The sequence below is a fragment of the Castor canadensis genome, chromosome X (assembly GCF_047511655.1).
Source record: "Castor canadensis chromosome X, mCasCan1.hap1v2, whole genome shotgun sequence".
In the NCBI taxonomy this organism is placed as follows: Eukaryota; Metazoa; Chordata; class Mammalia; order Rodentia; family Castoridae; genus Castor; species Castor canadensis.
Genome location: NC_133405.1, coordinates 121626784 through 121647831, shown reverse-complemented (window position 1 = coordinate 121647831; position 21048 = coordinate 121626784). Strand labels below are relative to the sequence as shown.

At 38.8% G+C, this 21048-nt stretch overlaps 1 protein-coding gene across 1 annotated transcript; it reads left to right on the top strand.

Annotated features, from left to right (window-relative positions):
- Positions 1 to 2002: 2002 nt before the first annotated feature.
- Eif2s3 (eukaryotic translation initiation factor 2 subunit gamma) lies at positions 2003 to 20717 on the top strand. Its single transcript, XM_020178043.2, has 12 exons — positions 2003 to 2161; positions 2703 to 2766; positions 4793 to 4920; positions 5007 to 5128; positions 7232 to 7326; positions 8843 to 9001; positions 10103 to 10237; positions 10935 to 11029; positions 11414 to 11558; positions 14612 to 14781; positions 16762 to 16934; positions 20128 to 20717. The coding sequence occupies exons 1-12, from the start codon at positions 2093 to 2095 to the stop codon at positions 20189 to 20191; spliced, it is 1419 nt and encodes a 472-aa protein (XP_020033632.1). The 5' UTR covers positions 2003 to 2092; the 3' UTR covers positions 20192 to 20717.
- The last annotated feature ends 331 nt before the right edge of the window (positions 20718 to 21048 follow it).

Sequence of the window (21048 nt, the reverse complement as noted above, 5' to 3'; positions counted from 1 at the left end):
TCACGGGTGCCAGGCCAATGTATATGGATTCTTGAGACAGTCAGGTTGCCCAGACTGGCCTGGAACTCCATATGCAATCCAGACGTGCATCAGCCTCCAGAGTACAGGAATACAGGTGTGCACCACCACACCTGGGCTCAGTGGGTTTTCTTTTCTTCTTCTTTTTTTGAGACCCAGGTTGGTCTCAAGCTCTGCCGATGCCTCCCATGCCTAAGTGCTGGGATTACAGGCCTGACCACTGCACATTGTGCAATGAGTTTTATTTTATTTATTTTTTGGTGGGACTGGGGTTTGAACTCAGGGTTTCGCACTTGCAAAGCAGGTGTTCTACCTCTTGAGCCACACCTCGTTCATTTTTGCTCTGGTTATTTTGGAAATGGGGTGTTTTTTTGCCCTTTTATTTTTATCGTTTTTACATTTACGCACATGTGTATGGAAATGGGGTCTTGAGAATTATTTGCCCAGGCTGGCCTGGAACCTTGATCCTCCTGATCTCAGAATCCCAGGTAGCTAGGATTACAGTGAGCCATTGGCTCTGGTGATTGGGTTTTGGTAAAAACTCATTTTGTTTGTAAGGCAAAACCAAACCAACACTTTCACCCAAAGTACATTATATTGTAGTTTACACCATTACTAAACCAATGAATGTACTTATTGAAATATAACTTTTTTTTTGTAAATTGCTGTACCTAAAATTTGTGATGCATGTTTTAACACGCATTTTACATTTACTTAGGTATTCAGTGAATTCAGATACCCTAAATTCTTATTCACTGTCCTTACATTTTTTTTCTGGTTAGAAATGAATAGGTGGTGGCAACACGCCAGTGATTCCAGTATTTGAGAGGCTGAGATAGGAGTTTGGAGGCCAGCCTGGGCTATATAGCAAGAGTCTGTTTCAAAAAAAAAAATCCTAGAAAATCCGGGAAAATTGTACAGAAATACAAGGAGAAAAGAAAAGCCCCCTACTTTGTTATTCTTATTATTTTATTTTTTATTTTCTGATGGTGCTGACTGACCAGGGTCTTTCGCGTGCTAGACACCCGTTCGACCACTGAGTTATACTTTCATTCCTTGAGTTTTTGAGACCAGGTCTCGCTATGCAGCCTAGGCTGGCTCCCAGCTCGCTATCCTCCGCCTCCCGAGCGCTGGGATTATGACACGCTCGTTCCACCACGCCCGGCAGAAATCACTTTTTAAACACATTATGAAAAACGGGTTAAGGAAATCTCAAAAAAGAATTCTTCACATTTTCACCTAAAAATACCGACTTATAAGTAATCCTTCCACTAAGGAAGTGGGTTTCCTTGGATCGACCTTAAAAAAAAAAATCTAACTTTGGACGCTCTTACGACACCTAGCTTTTACCCGACGCTAAATTCGCTCTGAACACAGTCTAGCGTCACTATGTACCACCTCCCTGGGCCCTAGAAACCCCTCCCTGGGAACAAGCTAGGGACTTTTCTTTTCCCAAGCCCTTCACCAAATCCCCACCAGAGGGCGCTCTACCGAGCACCCGAAAGGGACCGCGCAGCGATTAAGAGCGTGGCCAGATCAACACGCGGCCTCCCCGGGGCCAAGAGCACATGACAGGCGGGAGAGGATCCCGTGCTGATCCAGCCTTATTAAAATATAGAAGTGGGTAAAAAAATAAAAATTTAAAAGAAACAGTTCTCTCTTTCTGATCTCACACTCTAGGTAAGACCCCCCCCATACCGGGACACTTTCGACCAACCCCCAGGAAACGGAAATGACGTCTGCCTTGCCAGCGCGCGTGTCGCATTAGGTTACCCGCCTCGTAAGGGGCCTTTTCCAGGGACTGCCCTCAGCTTTGCCTGAACAAATATCTAACAGGAACGCAAGACTAGATCCCGAAACTTTGTATGGTGCTTTTTAAATAAGCCTGCCGGTAGGTTCTGTACAACTTCAAGAAGAGAAAAGTCCAGGCAATGAGGCCGCTGCTGCATCTGTCATCCTTTTCTCTAGACCTAGGCCCTAGTCGGCCTTCCCCTACTCCACTTCCTCGCCCCGCCAAGGGGGCCTGCGTACTGTCAGGCCGCAGCCGGAGCAACTTCCTTCCTCTCCGAGCAAGATGGCGGGGGGTGAGGCTGGAGTGACTCTGGGACAGCCGCACCTTTCTCGGCAGGATCTTGCCACCTTGGTGAGGTTTCGCTTTGCGTGGAGGATGCAGAGTGATCTCGGGAGTGGAGATGGATTATTCTCCCGGGTCGCGTTGGGATTAGACAGTGCTGGGCTGTCGGGAGCATGGGGTAGGGGAGGGACCCTTGGAGCCAGTTGTCCCGCCAGTCCGCTAGCAGGGCGTGGGGGCGTGCGATCGTGGGATCTAGAGCACCTGAAGGATTCGGCCAAGTCTTGGTGTTAAATGTCATTGAGGATTAAACCTTTGAAGGTCTGGGAACGGGGCGTTATACTGTCTTTATATACTGAAGACTTGTTAAGGCTCCAAGATTGGGGTTCTCCGGCCTCCAGGCCCTCAGTGAGAGGGGGTGTCTTGTGTTACGATGAAGTGCTCATAGGGGTTCACAGCTATCAAAGTATAAATTTGCCTACACGGGAAAAGTGCTTTAGAAGTAGAAGAGTGCTGTACAGATGGTGGTTGAGTACTACATAACAAATGCGAAGTCGAGGGGAAAGTTCTGGTTTGTCTTGTATTTGCTGTTTTAAAATATACTTTATTACAGGACGTTACCAAGTTAACACCACTTTCCCATGAAGTTATCAGCAGACAAGCCACAATTAATATAGGTAAGATAAGAATGACTTAAAGAGTCCTGACTTACAAGTAATTTCAACCTTTCCTTTTGTGTAATTGCCTGAATATGGAGATTTAGTTATTTAAGAACAGATGTTGAAGTTGGCCATGAAGTTGCATAACTATAGTCCCAGCTACTAGGGAGGCTGAGGAAGGAGGATCACTTGAACCCAAGAGTTCCAGACCAGCCTGAGCTAATACAGACCTTGTCTTCAAAAGAAAAAATAGAAGTAGCTGGTTAGCTTTGTGAGCAAATCATCTGCTAGGGTTTGTAGGGAAAGACAATGCCATCCATGTCCAACTTACAGACTACATGATAAGAGATTTGGCATGAAAAGCTTAATAGCATAGGGTGCTATGTAATCATTTGTGGCAGAAGTTTAAGGAAGAGCTGAAAAATGCAGCTTATCTTGCCACACAGGGTTATTGAAGGGGCAGAGTTTATGAAAGTTTTATTTATTATGTAAGCTATGATAAAGTAGAATGTCTTTTTCTTAATTGGTACCTCAAACTTCTGAGGAGAAGTTGTTGATTGATGAGTTTCCTATAGATGTTCCAGGGACCACTAGAGGCATGGCTCGTGGTAGAGTACTTGCCTAGCAAGCACAAGGCCCTGAGTTCAAACCCCAGTACCACCAGATGTTCTAGGGACTATAAGGAACTTCACATTAGTCAAATTGAAACAATTGGTAAATTTTGGACATTTCGAGAATCATTACAAACAGCGCAGTAAAACCTAGTTAAAAGTAAGACTCTACCATGAGGCTATGAAAAAGTTGTAAAATATGTGGTGTCATTGACACTACTATGATTAGAGGTGGGTTTTCTTTTTATAAATTCCTTTTTGTTGTGTCAGGGCTTGTCATAACTATTCTGGGTATGCTGGAACATTTCTTGGTGTGTAAGTTTTTTTTTTTTTAAATCAGGTGTTTCTCTTAAACAAAGGCAGCCTTTTCTATGATTAAAAACAAATAGCTTTTCTTATGCTGAGTATGATTTTTTTTTTTCTTTTTGATGGTACTAGGGATTGAACCCAGGGCCTTGCACATATTACTAGGCAAGTGCTCTACTACTGAACTACACCCTCAGCCCTTTAAAAATGTTTTTTAAATTTTGAGACAGAGTGTGTGTTGCTTAGGCTGGACTTGAATTGTGATTCTTCTGTCCCGGCCTTCTTTTTTTGTTGTTGTTGGGACAGGGGTTTGAACTCAGGGCTTCATGCTTAAAGCCAGCATGCTACTTCTTGAAGAACCCCTCCAGAAGTACTGGAGTTTGAACTCAGCCCTTTTTTTTGTGAAGGTTTTTTTCAAGATAGGGTGTCTCGAAAATTATTTGCCCAAGCTAGTTTTAAACCTCAATCCTCCTAATCTCTGACTTCTGAGTAGTAGCTAGGATTGCAGGCATTAGTCACCGGTGCCTGGCTTTGAGTATTTTTTTTAAGTAAAGTTGGTAGTTACATAGTAAGTTCTTTGAGGCCAGGAATTGTGGTGAATGCCTATAAGCTCAGCACCCCAGAGGCTGAGACAGGAGGATCAGGTGTTTGAGGCCAGCCTGAGGCAGTTTGAGGATAATCCTGTCAGGAAGGATGGGAGGGAGGGAGGAAAAGAAAAAAAACAGTCTTCAGTTCTGTATCAGAACACATTTTTTTTTTTTAATTGTGCTAAGTGGGGTACATTGTGGCACTTACAAAAGTTCTTAGAATATATCAAATATATCATACTTGAATTTATCACCCCCCAAATTCTTGGAACAATTTCAACAGATCTCATTTTCCTGTTTACATACATGTGTGCATAGTATTTGCAGTATATTCACCTGCCCACACCCTTTCCCCACATTCTCCCAGAACACATTTTTAATAGGAAAGAATGAGTAGGAGGAGAAAACTGAAGGTACTGTTGTTTACATTAATATTTACAGTGAGTTAATAGCTTTTAGTTTTCTATTCTTAACACTATTTGAAAAAATAGTTGGTATAATTGAATGCACCTGAATTAACTTTTTGTACTTTGTTTATAGGTACAATTGGTCATGTAGCTCATGGGAAATCCACAGTTGTAAAAGCCATTTCTGGAGTTCACACAGTCAGGTTCAAAAATGAACTAGAGAGAAACATAACAATCAAGCTTGGCTATGCTAACGCGAAGGTAGGTTGTTTACTGTGCAACTAGAAGCTATTTAGCTTTAATTGTGCACATAACAAATTCAGTTCTTTTTTTCATTGAACTTTTAGATTTATAAACTTGATGACCCAAGTTGTCCTCGACCAGAATGTTACAAATCATGTGGAAGTGGTACACCTGATGAGTTTCCTACGGACATTCCAGGGACCAAAGGGAACTTCAAATTAGTCAGGTGACCTCTTTTGTGCTAAAAATAGTTCATGCTTTTTATTTTTACTGTCTTGTGCTTTTTAAATATTTGCATGAGTACAATGAAAGGGAAGAAACATAATTTAATGAACTTAAGGGATTCTTTTTCTGTGCTTTAAACAGTATTGTTTCTGTTTATTAGAATGAAGCCTTTCCTAAAATTCTCTAAAACACATGGTCTTGTTCCCAGTCTTCTGAATGTGATTGCATATTCTGGTTCTTTATTAGAAGGTCCTGACATCTGTCTAGTGCTGTCTATGGGGGGTTGCAGGTACACCACCAGGAAATTTTAGATCACAGGCAGGGCTAAGACTAGGGAAAGGTAAGTGAAGTCTTCCATTGTGGGCCCCAAATCTCAGTAATTAGGATAAATACTCAATGCAATTTTTTTTTTTTTTTGCAGTACTGGGACTTGAACTCAGGGCCTTCACTTGAGCCACTCCGCAAGCCCTTTTTGTGATGGGTATTTTCAAGATAGGGGCTCTAGAGCTAATTTGCCGGGGCTGGCTTTGAACTGCAATCCTACTGATCTCTGCCTCCTGAGTAGGTAGGATTACAGGCATGAGCCACCAGTGCCTGGCCTTTAATGCAGTTTTCTTTGCAGAAAGTTGTGATGAATAGAATAACAAACTTTTAAATAAAGGGAAACTAGATACTACTGATGTTTTTGTCACTTAAAGATCACTTTTTTTTTTCCCTTTTGTCTGTCATGGCACTGTTACTGATCCTTTTTTCATTTAAAATTTTATCATTTTAAAGTTTAAGTATTGATCTTGAGTACTGAGCCTTTCGACATTCCTCCTTACATTTTGCACTTGAGGCAAGTGCCTTACTTATTCTAGCCCTAGCCCTGATCAGGGATCAGCATACTTTTTCTGTAAAGGGCCTGATAGTAAATATCTTCAACTTTGCAGGCTGTAAAGTCTCTGTTGCAGGTTCTCATCTCCACTCTTCTATTACAAAAGTATATACAGACAACATGACCGTTTATGAGTTTGCTGGTGGACCACAGACCTGGCCAAAAGGCCCTGACCCTTGACACCTGTTTTATGTCATGGCAGTATGAGTATACAGTTTTTATTTTTTTTATTTTTATTTATTTTTTTTTTTCAGAGTATACAGTTTTTAAAAAATCATTCTAAATGAGTGCCATAGCCTCATTAAAGTAGTATTTCTGGGCACCTGTGGTTCACGCTTAGTGACTCAGGAGGCAGAGATCAAGACTGTGGTTTGAGGCCAGCCCCAACCTAATTTCAAAAATACCCAAAACTCACACAAAAAAAAGGGCTGGTGGAGTGGTTCGAGTGGTAGCGCACCTGCCTAGCAGTTGTGAGGCCCAGAGTTCAAGCCCCAGTACTGCCAAAAAAAAAAAAAAAAATTAAGATAAAATAGTGCTGTCATCACACTTCAAGTGCACAATTCTAGTTTTTCCAGGTAGTAAAAGTATTTTGTAGCCAGGTGCCAGTGGCTCATGCCTGTAATACTGACAACTTAGGAGGCAGAGATCAGGAGGATTGAAGTTCAAAGCCAGCCGGGACAAATAGTTTGCAAGACCCCATCTTGAAAAACCCTTCACAAAAATAGGGCTGGTGAAGGCCCTGAGTTCAAACCCCAGTACCACAAAAAAAAAAATTTGTACAAATTATTTTTTTAGATGACAATCCTCATTCTATTAACATAGTTTTTGCATGTCATTAGGTTTTAGCTTTCAATTTGATAACTATTTTTTTTTCCTGGCACTAGAGTTTGAACTCAGGGCCTCACACTTGCTAGGCAGGTGCTCTTACCGCTTGACGAACTCTGCCATCCCTTTTTTGTGACTCAGCATACATTCCATACCATTATTCTACACCATATTCACTGATTAGATTTGGGGATTTCTGTTTCTTCATTTATTTCTACACATAGCTAATTTCATTTGCTTTGTAATCTGCAGTGATCTTATTTCCTAGATCTAGAAACGCCAACTCCTTATTTTATAGAAATAAGAATTATTTCCTAGGTGATTTAACTTTTAAGAAATCTATAATTTGCATGTGTAAGTGTTGATTGATCTGAAGACTAATTGTTGTTTCTCTATTGTTAGACATGTTTCCTTTGTTGACTGTCCTGGCCATGATATTTTGATGGCTACCATGCTGAATGGTGCAGCAGTGATGGATGCAGCTCTCCTGTTGATAGGTGAGAACATCAGAATTGGTTTGGATAAATCAATCTGGAACAAATCCAAGTAGAATATTTAAAGGGGAGCTAAAACCTTTAAGGACCGTATCCATTACCTCAGGGTGACATGAATAGCAACTAATGTCATCCAGGATGGCATTCCTCCTTACCAGCTATCATAAAAACACTAAACAAGATAGACCCGGAGCTGGTGGAGCGGCTCAAGTGATAGAGCACCTGCTTAGCAAGTGTGAGGCCCTGAGTTCATACCTCAGTACTACTTAAAAAGAAGACACAAAAACAAAAAGATAGCTTCTGAGAAATTTTTTTTTTTTTTTGTAGTATGGGGTTTAAACTCAGGACCTACACCAGCCCTTTTTTGTGATGATTTTTTTGTTTTGAGGTAGGGTCTCCTGAGCTAACTTGCCTGGGCTGTCTTCGAATTGCAGTCCTTCTGATCTCTGCCTTCTGAGTAGCTAGGATTACAGGCATGAGCCGCTGGCATTCAGCTTATTCTGAGATTTCTTATGATAGTATCCACAGGGGAAAAAAGTCAATACTTCATTTTTCTCATGTAAATCACATGAGGTAATTTATTATTTTCGTTTAAAATTTATGTGTAAGAGCATATGGAAGTGTTGTGGGGTTTTTCTCTCTGAACTGTCCACTTGCAGATGTATAGTTTGATTTAGATACAAATCTCATTCATAATAATTGCTGAAGTGTGTATGGTCCAGGTGGGGTTTTCAGGGCCAGGGTTGTGCTTCCTTATGTGAGCTGTTGAGTGATTTGGTTGCTATGGGGTACTGTTTTTGAAAAGCATGCAAGAGGCTGTAGCTCAGGACCCCTGAACATCACACCTTTGAGGAAGGTGACTGTCAGAATGCTGAACAAAACATGCCTATTTCTTTGTAATACACTTGGTTATCTTCATAGTTAGTGTTCCTCCTGTCCTTTGTTAAAGAGTAGCTTCTATTAATTCAAATTCACACGTAATTAAAATTCATCCTCTCTGCCTTTCGGGAGCTTTAGTGGACTATAACATCTCTAAGACTAGATAGAACCAGAAGGCTATGCTTTATGCTTAAGTGAAAGCTGAAGGCAGACACTAAGAAGCCAAACTGGATTCAAAGCAGGACTAAAAGGTGGATGCTTGGCAATGATATTCAGGACTTTGACCTCAAGTAGGGCTAAAATATTCTCAAGTTCCCTTTATTTGATGCCAGCACTTTTTTTTAGATGGTGGTGGTTAAAGCATAAAATTTACCATTTTTGCCATTTAACATTTACAATTCAGTGACATTAAATGTGTTTACAGTGTTGTGTGTACAACGATTGTAGCATCACCAATAACTAATTTTAGAACTTTTTTTATCATTACAAAAGGAAACTCCATGCCCATTAAGCATTCATTGCCCAGGCTCCTGTCCCCGAGTCACTAGCAACCAGTAATCTGCTTTCTGTCGCTGTGAATTTGCATGGTCTGGATGTTTCTAACTATTCTTGTCCATTTTTTTTATTCTTTATCACCTAGCTGGTAATGAATCTTGTCCTCAGCCTCAGACTTCTGAACACCTGGCAGCAATAGAAATCATGAAATTGAAGCATATTTTGATTCTACAGAATAAAATTGACTTGGTGAAAGAAAGCCAGGCTAAAGAACAATATGAACAGATTCTTGCGTTTGTACAAGGTAAGATGCCATAATATCTAATCTATGAACCACTGAGAGGCATTTGATTCAGATACCAGATATTAAATTAACTTTTAATATAGTACACTATTTAAAACAAAATAAACTTAGGAGTCTTAAGCCTTATCTCTTTACTACTATTTGCTAGCAACCTTGTGTTAACTAGTGAAACATGTTTTTGAAAATAAATATTGTACTTTTTGTGGTACTAGGTATTGAACTTGGCCTAGGCAAGTACTCTCTTGAAATACATTTTTGCTGGCTGAAAGTTGGAACTAAAAGTTGTATTCTGGAAACTTTATTACTCAGATTAAATAAGTATCCACACGGCTGGTGTGTAACTCAGTGGTAAAATGTATACCTAGCATGTGCAGGACCCTGAGTTCAGTCCCCAGCACCACCCCCCCCAAAAAAAAAAAAGAGTGATTGAAAATGAATAAAGGCACTTAAAAAAGTCTTGATAATGTTCCTTTCTGTAGTAACATAGTGTAGTTTTCCATTTCAGGGAAGACATGATACATCTTATTGTTGACATTTGACACTTAGCCTTGTTTTTCTTGCTAAAAAGGTTAACTTCCTATAAACCCAGTTCTGTCATTGTGAGAAAGAATCAGTAATTTTGATTAAAATCTAATTATGCTTGGTCTATTTCTTTGGCCAGCCTGTTTGACATGTAATTAATAAGGAGTAAATATTATGTATGCCAGCAGTCTTTGATTAGTAAAGAGTCTGTAATTTTATCTTGACGTTTATTGGGAGGCTAATTACATGTTAGAAATCTTTTCAACTAGTAAAGTGCTGTTCCCATGAGTGTCAGTATTTTACTCCTTTAAGCAGTTTTATCATTTTGCTACATTAAATATAGCCATTAATATAATTTGAACAGTTTTTCCCATAAAGGGAGTAGAATTCATTTTCAGGAGTTAAAACAAAGGTAGAGTATTGTCATCTTTCTAAGTAGAATTATCACTTTCTGCTTGCTGCTGGCATTTGTGTGGGGATGTCTATGCCTCTTAGTAATTTTAATTATTAAATGTAACATGTATAGAACAAATTTTATAAAACTGAAGAATTTTCATTTTTCTGAATTTTGTCATGTAGGTACAGTAGCAGAAGGAGCTCCCATTATTCCAATTTCTGCTCAGCTGAAATACAATATTGAAGTTGTCTGTGAGTACATAGTAAAAAAAATACCAGTACCTCCAAGAGACTTTACTTCAGAACCCCGACTTATTGGTAAGCAATACGAGTCTCCTTTAACTCTTAATTTGGTCTTTTTCCATATTAGTGATTCCCCTTAAAGGATGTTTATTAAATAAATTTACTTTTTCTGCAGAGTGATAAAATCTGTAAAAGTTTTTTGAAATTGATTCTGAGATTGTGTTGCTGGATGAGGGACAGAGTCCTAAATACACTAGATAGAAACTTTATGCTCAGTATGTAGTGTGTTTTCCATGGAATTATAACATTTCAGAGTGTTACAATTTCCTTGCAGGTGTGGTCATGGTACCATTAAGAACTGATATTGGTATAATTTCAGGTCTAAGCTTGTGGGTTCTTTTTTGTTGGGACTGGGGTTTGGGCTTAACCTCACTTTGAGCTTACGAAGTAGGTGCTCTACTGCTTGAGCCACACCTCCAGTCCATTTTGCTCTGTTTTATTTTATTATTATTTTTAGTGTTAACTGGGGTTTGAACTCAGGGCATCACACTTGGAAAGCAGGCACTGTACCACTTGAGCCCTTTTTTTTGTTTTGTTTTTAACAATTTTATGGGTTTGTTTTAACTTTAAAATTTTTATTTGCATGAATTAATTACACAAAGGGGTTTCATTGTGATATTTACAGCATGCATCCAGTGAACTTTGATCAAATTCACCCTGTCTACATTACTCATTCCTGACCATCGTTTCTCCTTCCCGTTTTTTCTTTTAGTTATTCGGTCATTTGATGTCAACAAGCCTGGCTGTGAAGTTGATGACCTTAAAGGAGGTGTGGCTGGTGGTAGTATTCTAAAAGGAGTATTAAAGGTAAACTAAGTTTTGGGTTTTTGATTTATCCTTGTCTATTTAGGAAAAAAAAAGTATGGCTAATTCAAATTGAAAAATGCATTGTTTTCATAGTGTCTGGTATTGGATGTAGATTTGTTTTCTTTCATGTCTTTGGAATGAGTCTGAATTTCTAGGTTTCTTGGTGAGTGTAGAACACATAGGCTTGTGTGGTAGGTAGTTAGCAATAGTTGGGTGAGTCTGATCTTGAAGATATCTTCTATATCTGCTTTTCCTTTTTTTTTTTTAATATTGACCTTTGAAATAGAGGAATTATTGCCTTTTTGGTTTTGATAGTGCTCTTGATAGGTAAATAATAATTATATTGTTCCACAGTAATTCTCATTACAAATTGTATGTTTACAGGTGGGCCAGGAGATAGAAGTCAGACCTGGTATTGTTTCGAAAGATAGTGAAGGAAAACTCATGTGTAAGCCAATCTTTTCCAAAATTGTATCACTTTTTGCAGAACATAATGATCTTCAGTATGCTGCTCCAGGAGGTCTTATTGGTAAGAATTTCCTTCTCATCATTTTTCTTGCCCTCTTTTTTTTTTGGCGGGGTATGAGATAGTACTGGGATTTCATCTTGGAGTCTCACACTTGCTAGGCAGGTGCTCTACCATTTGAGCCGCTCCGCCAGTCCTGTTCTGCATTGGGTTTTTTTTTTTTTTTTTGAGATAGGGTCTCACAAATTATTTGCCTGGGGCTTGTTTTGAACTGCTATCCTCCTGATCTCTACCTCTCAAGTAGCTAAGATTGTAGACATGAGCCACCAGCATCTGGCTCCTTGTCATTTTTTTTAACTTGTGGATATTTGTGGTACTTTTTTCATGGGAAATGAACTACTCAAAAATATATTGTAGATCTTTAATCAAGTATTTATTTTAGTAATTGAATAGGGCAGACAACATTTATTTGGTTAAGGTGTTGATTTTAGTTTATAAGGTGGTTTCATGTGTTTATGGTAATTTTTTAATTAATTTTGTTTTTTGCAATACTGGGATTTGAACTTAGCTTTGCACTGGCAAAGCAGGCATTCTGCTGCTTCAGCCACATCTCCAGTCCATTTTGCTCTGGTTATTTTGGAGATGGGGTTTTGCAAACTTATTTGTCCTGGCCAGCTTGAACCATGAGCCTCCCAATTTCAGCTTCTCAGGTAGGTAGGATTACAGGATTTCTGAACATAAATAACCAGAGCTAAGGTGGACTGGAGGTGTGGCTCAAGTTGTAGAGCTGCCTACTTTGCAATCGGGAAGCCCTGAGTTCAAGCCCCAGCCCCATTCAAGAAAAAATTTTTTTGCTGAGAAACTGCTTTTTATCAATAGCAAATAAGTTATGTGACCTAACATTTAAAGTACTCTCTGTGTGTGTGTGTGTGTGTGTGTATGTGTATATAGTGTGTGTATTTTTTTTTTTTTTTTTTTGAGGCAGTGTCTTACTGTGTTACCCAAGCTGGCCTAAAACTCCTGAGCTCAAGCAGTTTCACACCTAAAATCCCTAAATCAGTCCAGGCAAAATGTTAGTGAAATCCATTCTCAACAAATAAGCCAGGCATGGTGGCACATGTCTACAATCCTAGCTACTTGAGAGGCATGGATAGGACTGTGGTCTGAGGCCAGCCTCAGGCAAAAACAAGAAACACTTTCTGAAAAATAACTAAAAAGGCAAAACAAAAACAGAAAAAAGTGTGGAGGGGGGAAGGGTTGTGGCATGGCTCAAGTGGTAGAGCACCTATCCAGCACACACCAGACCCTGAGTTCAAATCCCAGTGGCCCCCCTCCAAAAAAGCATCTTTTGAATGATATCAGATCATGTTTGTACTGAGGTGGGGATAAAAGAAAATAACCTCTACTAGGTGTGGTGATGCATGCCTGTAGGCTTGTGCTCCAGAAGCTAAAGCAGGTGAATTGCTTGAGCCCAGGGGTCTGAGGCTAGCCTGAGCAACATAGTTGGACCTTCTCTTATGATTTTGTGTCTTATCAGATACTGTAAAAAAACCCAAAATTTACTGAGAATTAGAAATGTATCTTTGCATTAAAGAAGAAAATGTTTGGTGAAGAAAGTTTACTCTTTGCCAAACAAGATGGTTCTCTGATTTTTTGGTAGGTAATTCATTTTTCCATTCTGTGCTGTAGTGAAGAGTATACTTTTCCCACTTGTCATCCTAGCTATGTGGGAGGCTGTAGATAAGGATGATTGTGGTCTGAGGCTGGCCCCGGGCAAAAACTTGGGACCCTACCAGAAAAATAACTAAAACAAAAAAGGGCTGGGGTTTGGTGGAGTGCCTGCCTAGCATGTGCAAGACCCTGAGTTCAAACTCCAGTACCGCCAGAAAACAAAGAGATTGCTATCTATAATTTTATCTTTTTTTTGTAAAGGAAACTCTGGAAATATTCTTTAGAAAATTTAACTTCTAGAAGTCTTGAAACTTAACATCAGAAAATAGAATACTGTAATAATCACCTTCATGTAGCCACCACTCAGTCAGTAATTATCAGAATTTTACAATCTTAAAGAATTTTAGGCTGGAGGCATGGCTCAAGTGGTAGAGCACCTGTATAGCAAGCATGAAACCCTGAGTTCAAAGCCCCAGTACCGCAAAAAAAAAAAAAAGAAAACAAAGAATTTTACCAATCTTGCTCCATCTGTGTGTCTTCTTTCCCTTTCTCCACTCAAGACACAGCTAACATTTTAAAGTAGAACCCATACATATATGAAGGCTTTAAGCGCCTCCCTCCCTCCCTTCCTCCCTTCCTTCCTTACTTTCTATTTCTTCCGCGCTCCCTTCCTGGACGAGATCTGACTATGTAGCCCTCAAACTCTCCATTTCCCTGCCTCAGCCTCTCAGTGCTAGGATTTACAGGTACGCTTCATGTCCAGTGATCTTTTTGATCAGTCTTCCTGGAAGGAAGGATACTTACCCTGGGCGCCTGTTGGCTCACGCCTATAATTCCTAGCTGCTTGGGAGGCAGAGTTCAAGAGGCTCACGGTTTGAAGCCAGTCCAGGCAAATAGCTTGTAAGACTCTGTCTTGAAAACACCTGTTATAAAAAAGGACTGGTAGAGTGGTTCAAGGTGTATACCCTGAGTTCGAGCCCTAGTGCTGCCAACAAAAAAAGGATATTTACACTCATTGCCATTGTTTAGGGATTTTGTTTGTTTATTTTTGTGGTGCTGGGGATTGAACCTAGGGGCTTGTGCATGCTGCACAAGTGCTATACCACAGAGCTTCACCCCCAGTCCTTGCTGTTGTTTAGAATTTAAAAGAATTTTCCCCGCCTTTGGTGCTGAGGCTTGAACTCAGGGCCTACACCTTGAGTCACTCCATAGGGTCTCGTGAACTATTTGTCCGGGCTGGCTTTGAACCAGGATCCTCCTGATTTCTGCCTCCTAAGTGACTAGGATTACAGGTGTGAGCCACTAGTGCCCGGCTAAGAGAATCTTTCTCTTCTCAATTCCCTAGTGAATCTATGAATTTGCAATTTTATGTCTTCAGATAAAGCGTATTTTGTTATACCTTAGGAAATAAAAAGTTGGTCCGTATACATCTTATCTTATATCAGGAGTTGGAACGAAAATCGACCCCACTTTGTGCCGAGCTGACAGAATGGTGGGTCAGGTGCTTGGTGCAGTTGGAGCTTTACCTGAAATATTCACGGAATTAGAAATTTCCTATTTCCTACTAAGACGGCTTCTAGGTGTACGCACTGAAGGAGACAAGAAGGCAGCAAAGGTAAGTGTTTTTCATAATTCCTGTTTCAGAAAAAGTGACACTGTGATGTTAAAATCAGTTTTATTCTTGTATGGTTAACAAAAAATTAAGGCAAATCAAACAAAAAGGAAAGAAAAGAAATAAAAAATTAAGGCAAATCAATGTCACTTCCTGAAAATCAAGAACTGAATGACAATTAGTTTAAAGTAAAAACAATGAAAAAAACCCTCAACAAAAACAAAAACACAGGGAAAAGTATTTGTGTCTTGTATGACATAGACATAGTACTTTCATACTTTTTATGCTTTAGTTATGAATATGTTGACAGATGGAAAAATTGTTGACAAGAATGTGGAAAATAGACGGCTATTCTTTTTAAGAAAGGGTAAATTGGCATTACTTCTAGAAAGAGAAGTTTGATGGTATTTATCAACAGGGCACTTTGCCCTGGCACATCTCAAGGTAGAAGTGCTTTTTTTTTTAAATTGTTGTACTGGCGGTATATAGTGACATTTGCAATATTTTTTGTTTGGTTGGTTTTGCTTTTTTTTTTTTTTTTTTTTTTAATTAGGCATAATGCTGTCCTTTCAGAGAGAATATGTGCCATATGAAAGCTATAATTGTTTAGAAGGAGGGCCAAGATGTATGAAATAAGGAGAACAAATCAAGTTATACATTTGTCACCTTTCAGTTGAAACACTAAACTTTCTTAGTCTCCTGGTTAAAAAAGAAATGAGAAAGCATGCCTGTAAAACTTTTAATACAGACTATTTTTGACTCCTATGACTTAACAAAAATATGAAGCCATTAAAACAGTGGTCTGAGTTTGGGCATTCGGCTTTCAGTGAACAAAACAGCAATAATAGGAATAGTAGCTAATAATTCCCTTAGTCGTCCATGTGTGGTAGGTGTTAGCTAATTTTAGAGGCTCAGAGTTTCTGTAACTGGTTTAGGCACATGAAATTGAATTACCTCCAGAACCACCTTATTAACTCTTATATAGCCGTTTTCTTGTTCTCACCCTCCCCTTCGCCACTTTCTCTCCCTGGAATTTTATGCCTTTTCTCATATGGTTTGAATATACCTTATTTAAAAAAACTTAAGTCCAAAATTCTCCAAACTCCAAAGTTTTTTGAGCATTGACATGAAGCCACAACTGGAAAATTCCATACCTGACTTCATGTGATGAGTCATAGTCAAATGCAGATGCCCTAAAAATATTGTAGAAAATTGTAGAATTACCTTCAGGCTATATGTACAAGGTGTACATAAAACAAAAGTGAGGCTAGGTGTGGTAATCCTAGCACTCAGGAAACCGAGGCAGGAGACTCACCAGTTTGAAGTTAGTCTGTGCTACATAGTAAGAATTTATCTCTACAAACAAAACAAGACATACGGGAATTTAGTGTTTAGACTTGGGTCATATTGTCAAAATATCTCACTGTGTACATGGAAATACTCCAAAATCCAGATAAACCTGAAACCCTTCTGTTTCCATGCATTCCCAATAAGGGACACTCAACCTGTACACAACTTCTTCAGACTTTTAGGAAGTTTTATGCTGTGGTTACTAGCTTATGTTTTAAAGGTGGGTCTTGCTGGGTACTGGTGGCTCACACCTCTAATCCTCATTACTCAGGAGTCAGACATCGGGGGAATCACAATTAAAAGCCACCTGGGCAAATAGTTTAAGAGATCCTATCTTAAGAAAAGCCATAACAAGAAAGGGCTGGTAGAGTGGCTCAAATGATAGAGAGCCTGGCTAGCAAGTGTGAGGGCCTGAGTTCAAACTCCAGTGCCACCAAAAAAAAAAAAGGTAGGTCTCATAGATACCAAATAAACGTTTTGTTTGCTACCTTTAGACTATATGATATAGTTCAGATTCCATTAAAATGAAATATCTGTAAAATTTCTTTTTATTTCCAAAAGTATTTGGTAAATTCTCATTTTTGGAAAGCATTTTCTTGATTTGGAATGTTTTCCCCCAATATGTTTTCCTAGGTACAAAAGCTGTCCAAGAATGAAGTACTTATGGTCAACATAGGATCTCTGTCAACAGGAGGGAGAGTTAGTGCTGTCAAGGCTGATTTGGGCAAAATTGTTCTGACTAATCCTGTGTGCACCGAAGTAGGAGAAAAAATTGCCCTTAGCCGAAGAGTTGAAAAACACTGGCGGTAAGTTTATTAACCTTTGCTACTGTCTAGTAAGAAAGAGTCAGTTTCCTTAAGTTCTTGGTGGTGTACAAACAAGTACACATGCTTTCTTGTTCTGTTTTATAAATAATTTTATCTTTAATAGAAAAATTGCAAGAATTGTGTAGAAAACTTCTAGATACTCTTTTTCCAGATACACACACACATACTTACTTACTTATGTTACCCTTTTTCTGAACTATTTGAGGGGTAGTAGATTGTATGTCATCTTCCTTGATTTCTTGATACTTTTGGTATATATTTCCAAAAAGCAAGGATATTCTCTTTCATAATCACTTTAGGAAATGTAGCATTGATAAAATACTGAGATCTACAGCCCATCTTCTGGTTTTCTCACTTGTCCCAGTAATGCTGTTTATGGCCCTCCAGTCTGGAATCAAGCATTACATTTAGATTTCATATTGCTTTGATCTGTAATTTGGAAGTTATTCAAACCTTTCTTTGTCTTACTTGACATTGACAGATTTGAAAAGTAAAAGCAAATTATTTTATAGACTGTTCCTAAACTTGGGTTTATCTGATGGTTTGGAAACCAAATGTTAGAGTTAGGTTATGTATTCTTGGCTAGAATTCCTTTTTTTTTGGCGGCACTGAGGTTTGAACTTAGGGCCACTAGGCAGGCATTCTTACTGCTTGAGCCACTCCACAAGCTAGAATTCTTATATGTGGCCATATCTCCTCAGGGAACTATAGCCAGAGGCACATGATATCTGACCATTTCTTGTTGAAGTTTATTTTGTTCATGTAGTCAGAGTGTTGTCCATTTTCTCTGCTATGTAGTTTACCCTTGTAGTTAAGAAAAAATCTGTGAGTCTGTGCATATAGCCTGCTGCTCATCAAATCCCACTCCGTGCATGTAGCACACACTGATGATTCTTGTCTGAATTGAACTTAGCTATATTGATTACAGAATGGATATTCCACCTAGCCATGCCCTACCCCCACCAACTCCACCACTCCATGTTTATCATTTGTAATTTTTTTCTTTGCCATTATTTATTTACCTATCTACTGTTATAGACTCATGGAGTTGTATTTTATTCAATTAGCTATGATCCATTAATGTCTTTATTTCAATGAGCAGATTGTCCAAGGTTTAACCAGTGATTCGTATGTTCTTCTGGCATAGGGCCTTTAAAAAATATATATATATTGCTGGTAGAGTGGCTCAAGTGGTAGAGCACCTGCCTGGCAACCATGAGGCCCTGAGTTCAAACTCCAGTGCTGCCAACAAAACAAACATCTCTGTATTTTCTGACACAAGATATTCTAGATTCATCTTGTACCTTCCCTGCTTCAGTTTAGAACTGGCCAGTTAGAGAAATGGCCTGATTCATTTTACTGGGGAATGGTAATTAGAAATAAAGATCCGTATGCCAGCTGTACTCATTGCTCTAGGATGGTATTTCTTCTGGGTCCTGTGAATGCCTGAGCTAGAAAACATATGCATAGCTTTGGGTCCTGATTCTTTTTTGCTCTTCCCAAGTTAGTTACTGAGTCTGCCCATTTCTTTCCATTCCTTGTAACATCATAGTCTATACCACTGTCATTTCATACTTAAAAGTTGCTGCTAAAGATTCTTAGTTTGCTTCATTCTTTGTTTCTGAAGAGCTCAGTCAGAATTAATCTTCCTGGGGCTGGAGGTATGTCTAAAGTGTTAGTGCACCTGCCTAGTAAGCATAAAGCCCTGAGTTCAAACCCAGCACCACCAACCAAAAATAATAGTAATATCTTCCTAAAATACTTTCATAGTGGTATGCTCAGTAATTTCTAGTAGCTTCTCAGTAGTTTAATTCAGGACCTTTCTAGACGCTTGCTTTAACCAATTTTAACATTTTCTGTTGCTCTTTCTTACATATACCCTGGAAATTAGGCAACCTGTATCCTGATTTTTCCATATAATTATTCCAATCACCCTGGCTCTCTGTTCTTTCCTCAGCACCTCCCTCCTTTATTAAGATTTCCATATTACCATGTCGATAATTATCTCATGACTTAACTGTTTAGAAGATTAATCTGAATTGTTGCTTTGTAATTTGATAAGTTAAAATTTGTGTTATCTTTTAAGTAAATAATTCTGCTTTGTGGTAATTTATGCCTATTTTACTCTTGTGTGATTATGCTATTAAGGTTAATAGTTTAAAAACTCTCAACATGGAATTATATTGTTATCACTTGTTTTGAATGGTAGTTTGTACATTAGAACAGATTTTAAAACAAAGGATCTTTTTGGATCTACCTACAATATAAGATTCTATTCAAGTGAAGTTTTAGACTTTGCTTCAAAATTGGCAGGTATATTAAAGTCCTAAGAAGAAATATTTTAGAATTCTGGGGTTTTTTGTTTGTTTGTTTTTGCAAAGCAGGCACTCTACCTCTTGAGCCATATCCCTAGTCCATTTTGCTCTGGCTAGTTTTTGGAAATGGAGTTTCAAGAACTATTTTCCTGGGCTGGTCTCAAGCCATGATCGTTCTGATCTCAGCCTCCTAAGTAGCTAGGATTACAGGCGTGAGCCACTGGCACCTGGCTAGAATTCTGGTTTTTACCAATGTTTAGGTAGAATTGTTGAAGAAACTATGGTTGAGGTAGCAATATCTAGTCTGAGCATTGACTAGAGTAGGCATCGAAAGAGAGTGCAGAAGTCCCTTTGCTGTGAGAGTAATCTTACAGACTCTGTGTTCCTATAGTTCTTTTCTTACTTTCCTTTAGCATCTGAGTCATGCTAAATGCATTGTTGAGGTACTTTGTGTGGTAGGAAAGCATTTTTGAAAGAGAAAAGGATAAAGAATGAAGTTAAAAAACTTCCCACTGGGCTGGCGTCAATGGCTCAAGTGGTAGAGTGCCTGTCTATCAAGTGTGAAGCTGAGTTCAACCTCCAGTACTGCCAAAAAAAATAAATTTATTCCAACTGATGTTGTTTCTGTATTGGGCATAGTGCCTTGGGTGGGCTGCTGGACTCTTGGGTGAATCTGAAGGGGTAGGTGTATTTTGATATAGTGAAGACAAGTATATTCATGGAATTTTCATTGTGGATTTGAGAATAAATTTAAATTTAGAAGATGGGCGGGTAAAACCAGTTATGTCATATGATTGCATGGTAATATTAATGAAATGAACTCAAAATTCACAATTTCTTCTATTTTCATTTTACAGTTTAATTGGTTGGGGTCAGATAAGAAGAGGAGTCACAATCAAGCCAACTGTAGATGATGACTGAAGAATCCCAGTTAAATAATGCATTTGGATGGAGTTGGAATTTCTCTTAACAACCTAGGGGTATATTTTCAAAGCAATACTAGGGAGTTAATTTCACAGCTCATTACTTTCTTAGGTAGCTGTAAAGTTATTCTCATTTTTTGGTGATGAAAATTTAACCTCTAGCATACTAACATAGTCTACAATAAATGTCAAAACTGGTATCCTGTTGGATTGAATGTACAATTTAGCAGAAATAAGTATTCCTCAATGTCTAATTTATACATCAATGAAGGTTTGAAATAAAATTCTGCTACAACCAGCCTTCACAGTAGCACACATACCACTAAACCTGTCTGGAATATAGTTTTCCTTCTTTTTCATGATTGTTCTTTGAGTAGCTCCAGGCTGAAGGACTGTTGAACCAGTAAAGACTGGAAGACACAAATTTTCCTTGAAGACCACCTTCCCTTTGTTTGGCCCCATATTTTGTGTTGCTTTGTCTTTCAAATTTTAAGTGAAAAGAAAATTAGTTGGTTCAAACGAAATTGACTTTTAGAGTGTGAGTGCTCGTTCCCATGAACAAACTTTTCCCCTTACTGCTTTCCTGGACTGGAACATAGGAAACGAGAACCAGAAGTTCTCACCCCTTCCTTCTAGTGGCTTGAAATTATTTCTTAGTTATTTACACCTGAACTCTGACAGTCTTGCCTCATTGGCAGATAGTAGTGTGCTAAGTGGTTCTAGATAACCTTAAAAGATCTTTTCAGACTTTATTTTCTGAGTTTTCATTTTTGTTTTGGTGAACTTGGGGATCAAACGCAGGGCCTCATGCATGCTAGGCAAGTGCTGTAACCACTAAACTATACACTATGCTGT

What these genes read in the sequence shown, in the direction of transcription:
- Eif2s3 (XM_020178043.2), top strand. Translation starts at nt 2,093, where the DNA reads ATGGCGGGGGGTGAGGCTGGAGTGACTCTGGGACAGCCGCACCTTTCT. An exon ending in GGCAGGATCTTGCCACCTTG is followed by an intron (nt 2,162 to 2,702) that starts GTGAGGTTTCGC and finishes ACTTTATTACAG; the next exon opens with GACGTTACCAAGTTAACACC. An exon ending in AGAGTTGAAAAACACTGGCG is followed by an intron (nt 16,935 to 20,127) that starts GTAAGTTTATTA and finishes TTCATTTTACAG; the next exon opens with TTTAATTGGTTGGGGTCAGA.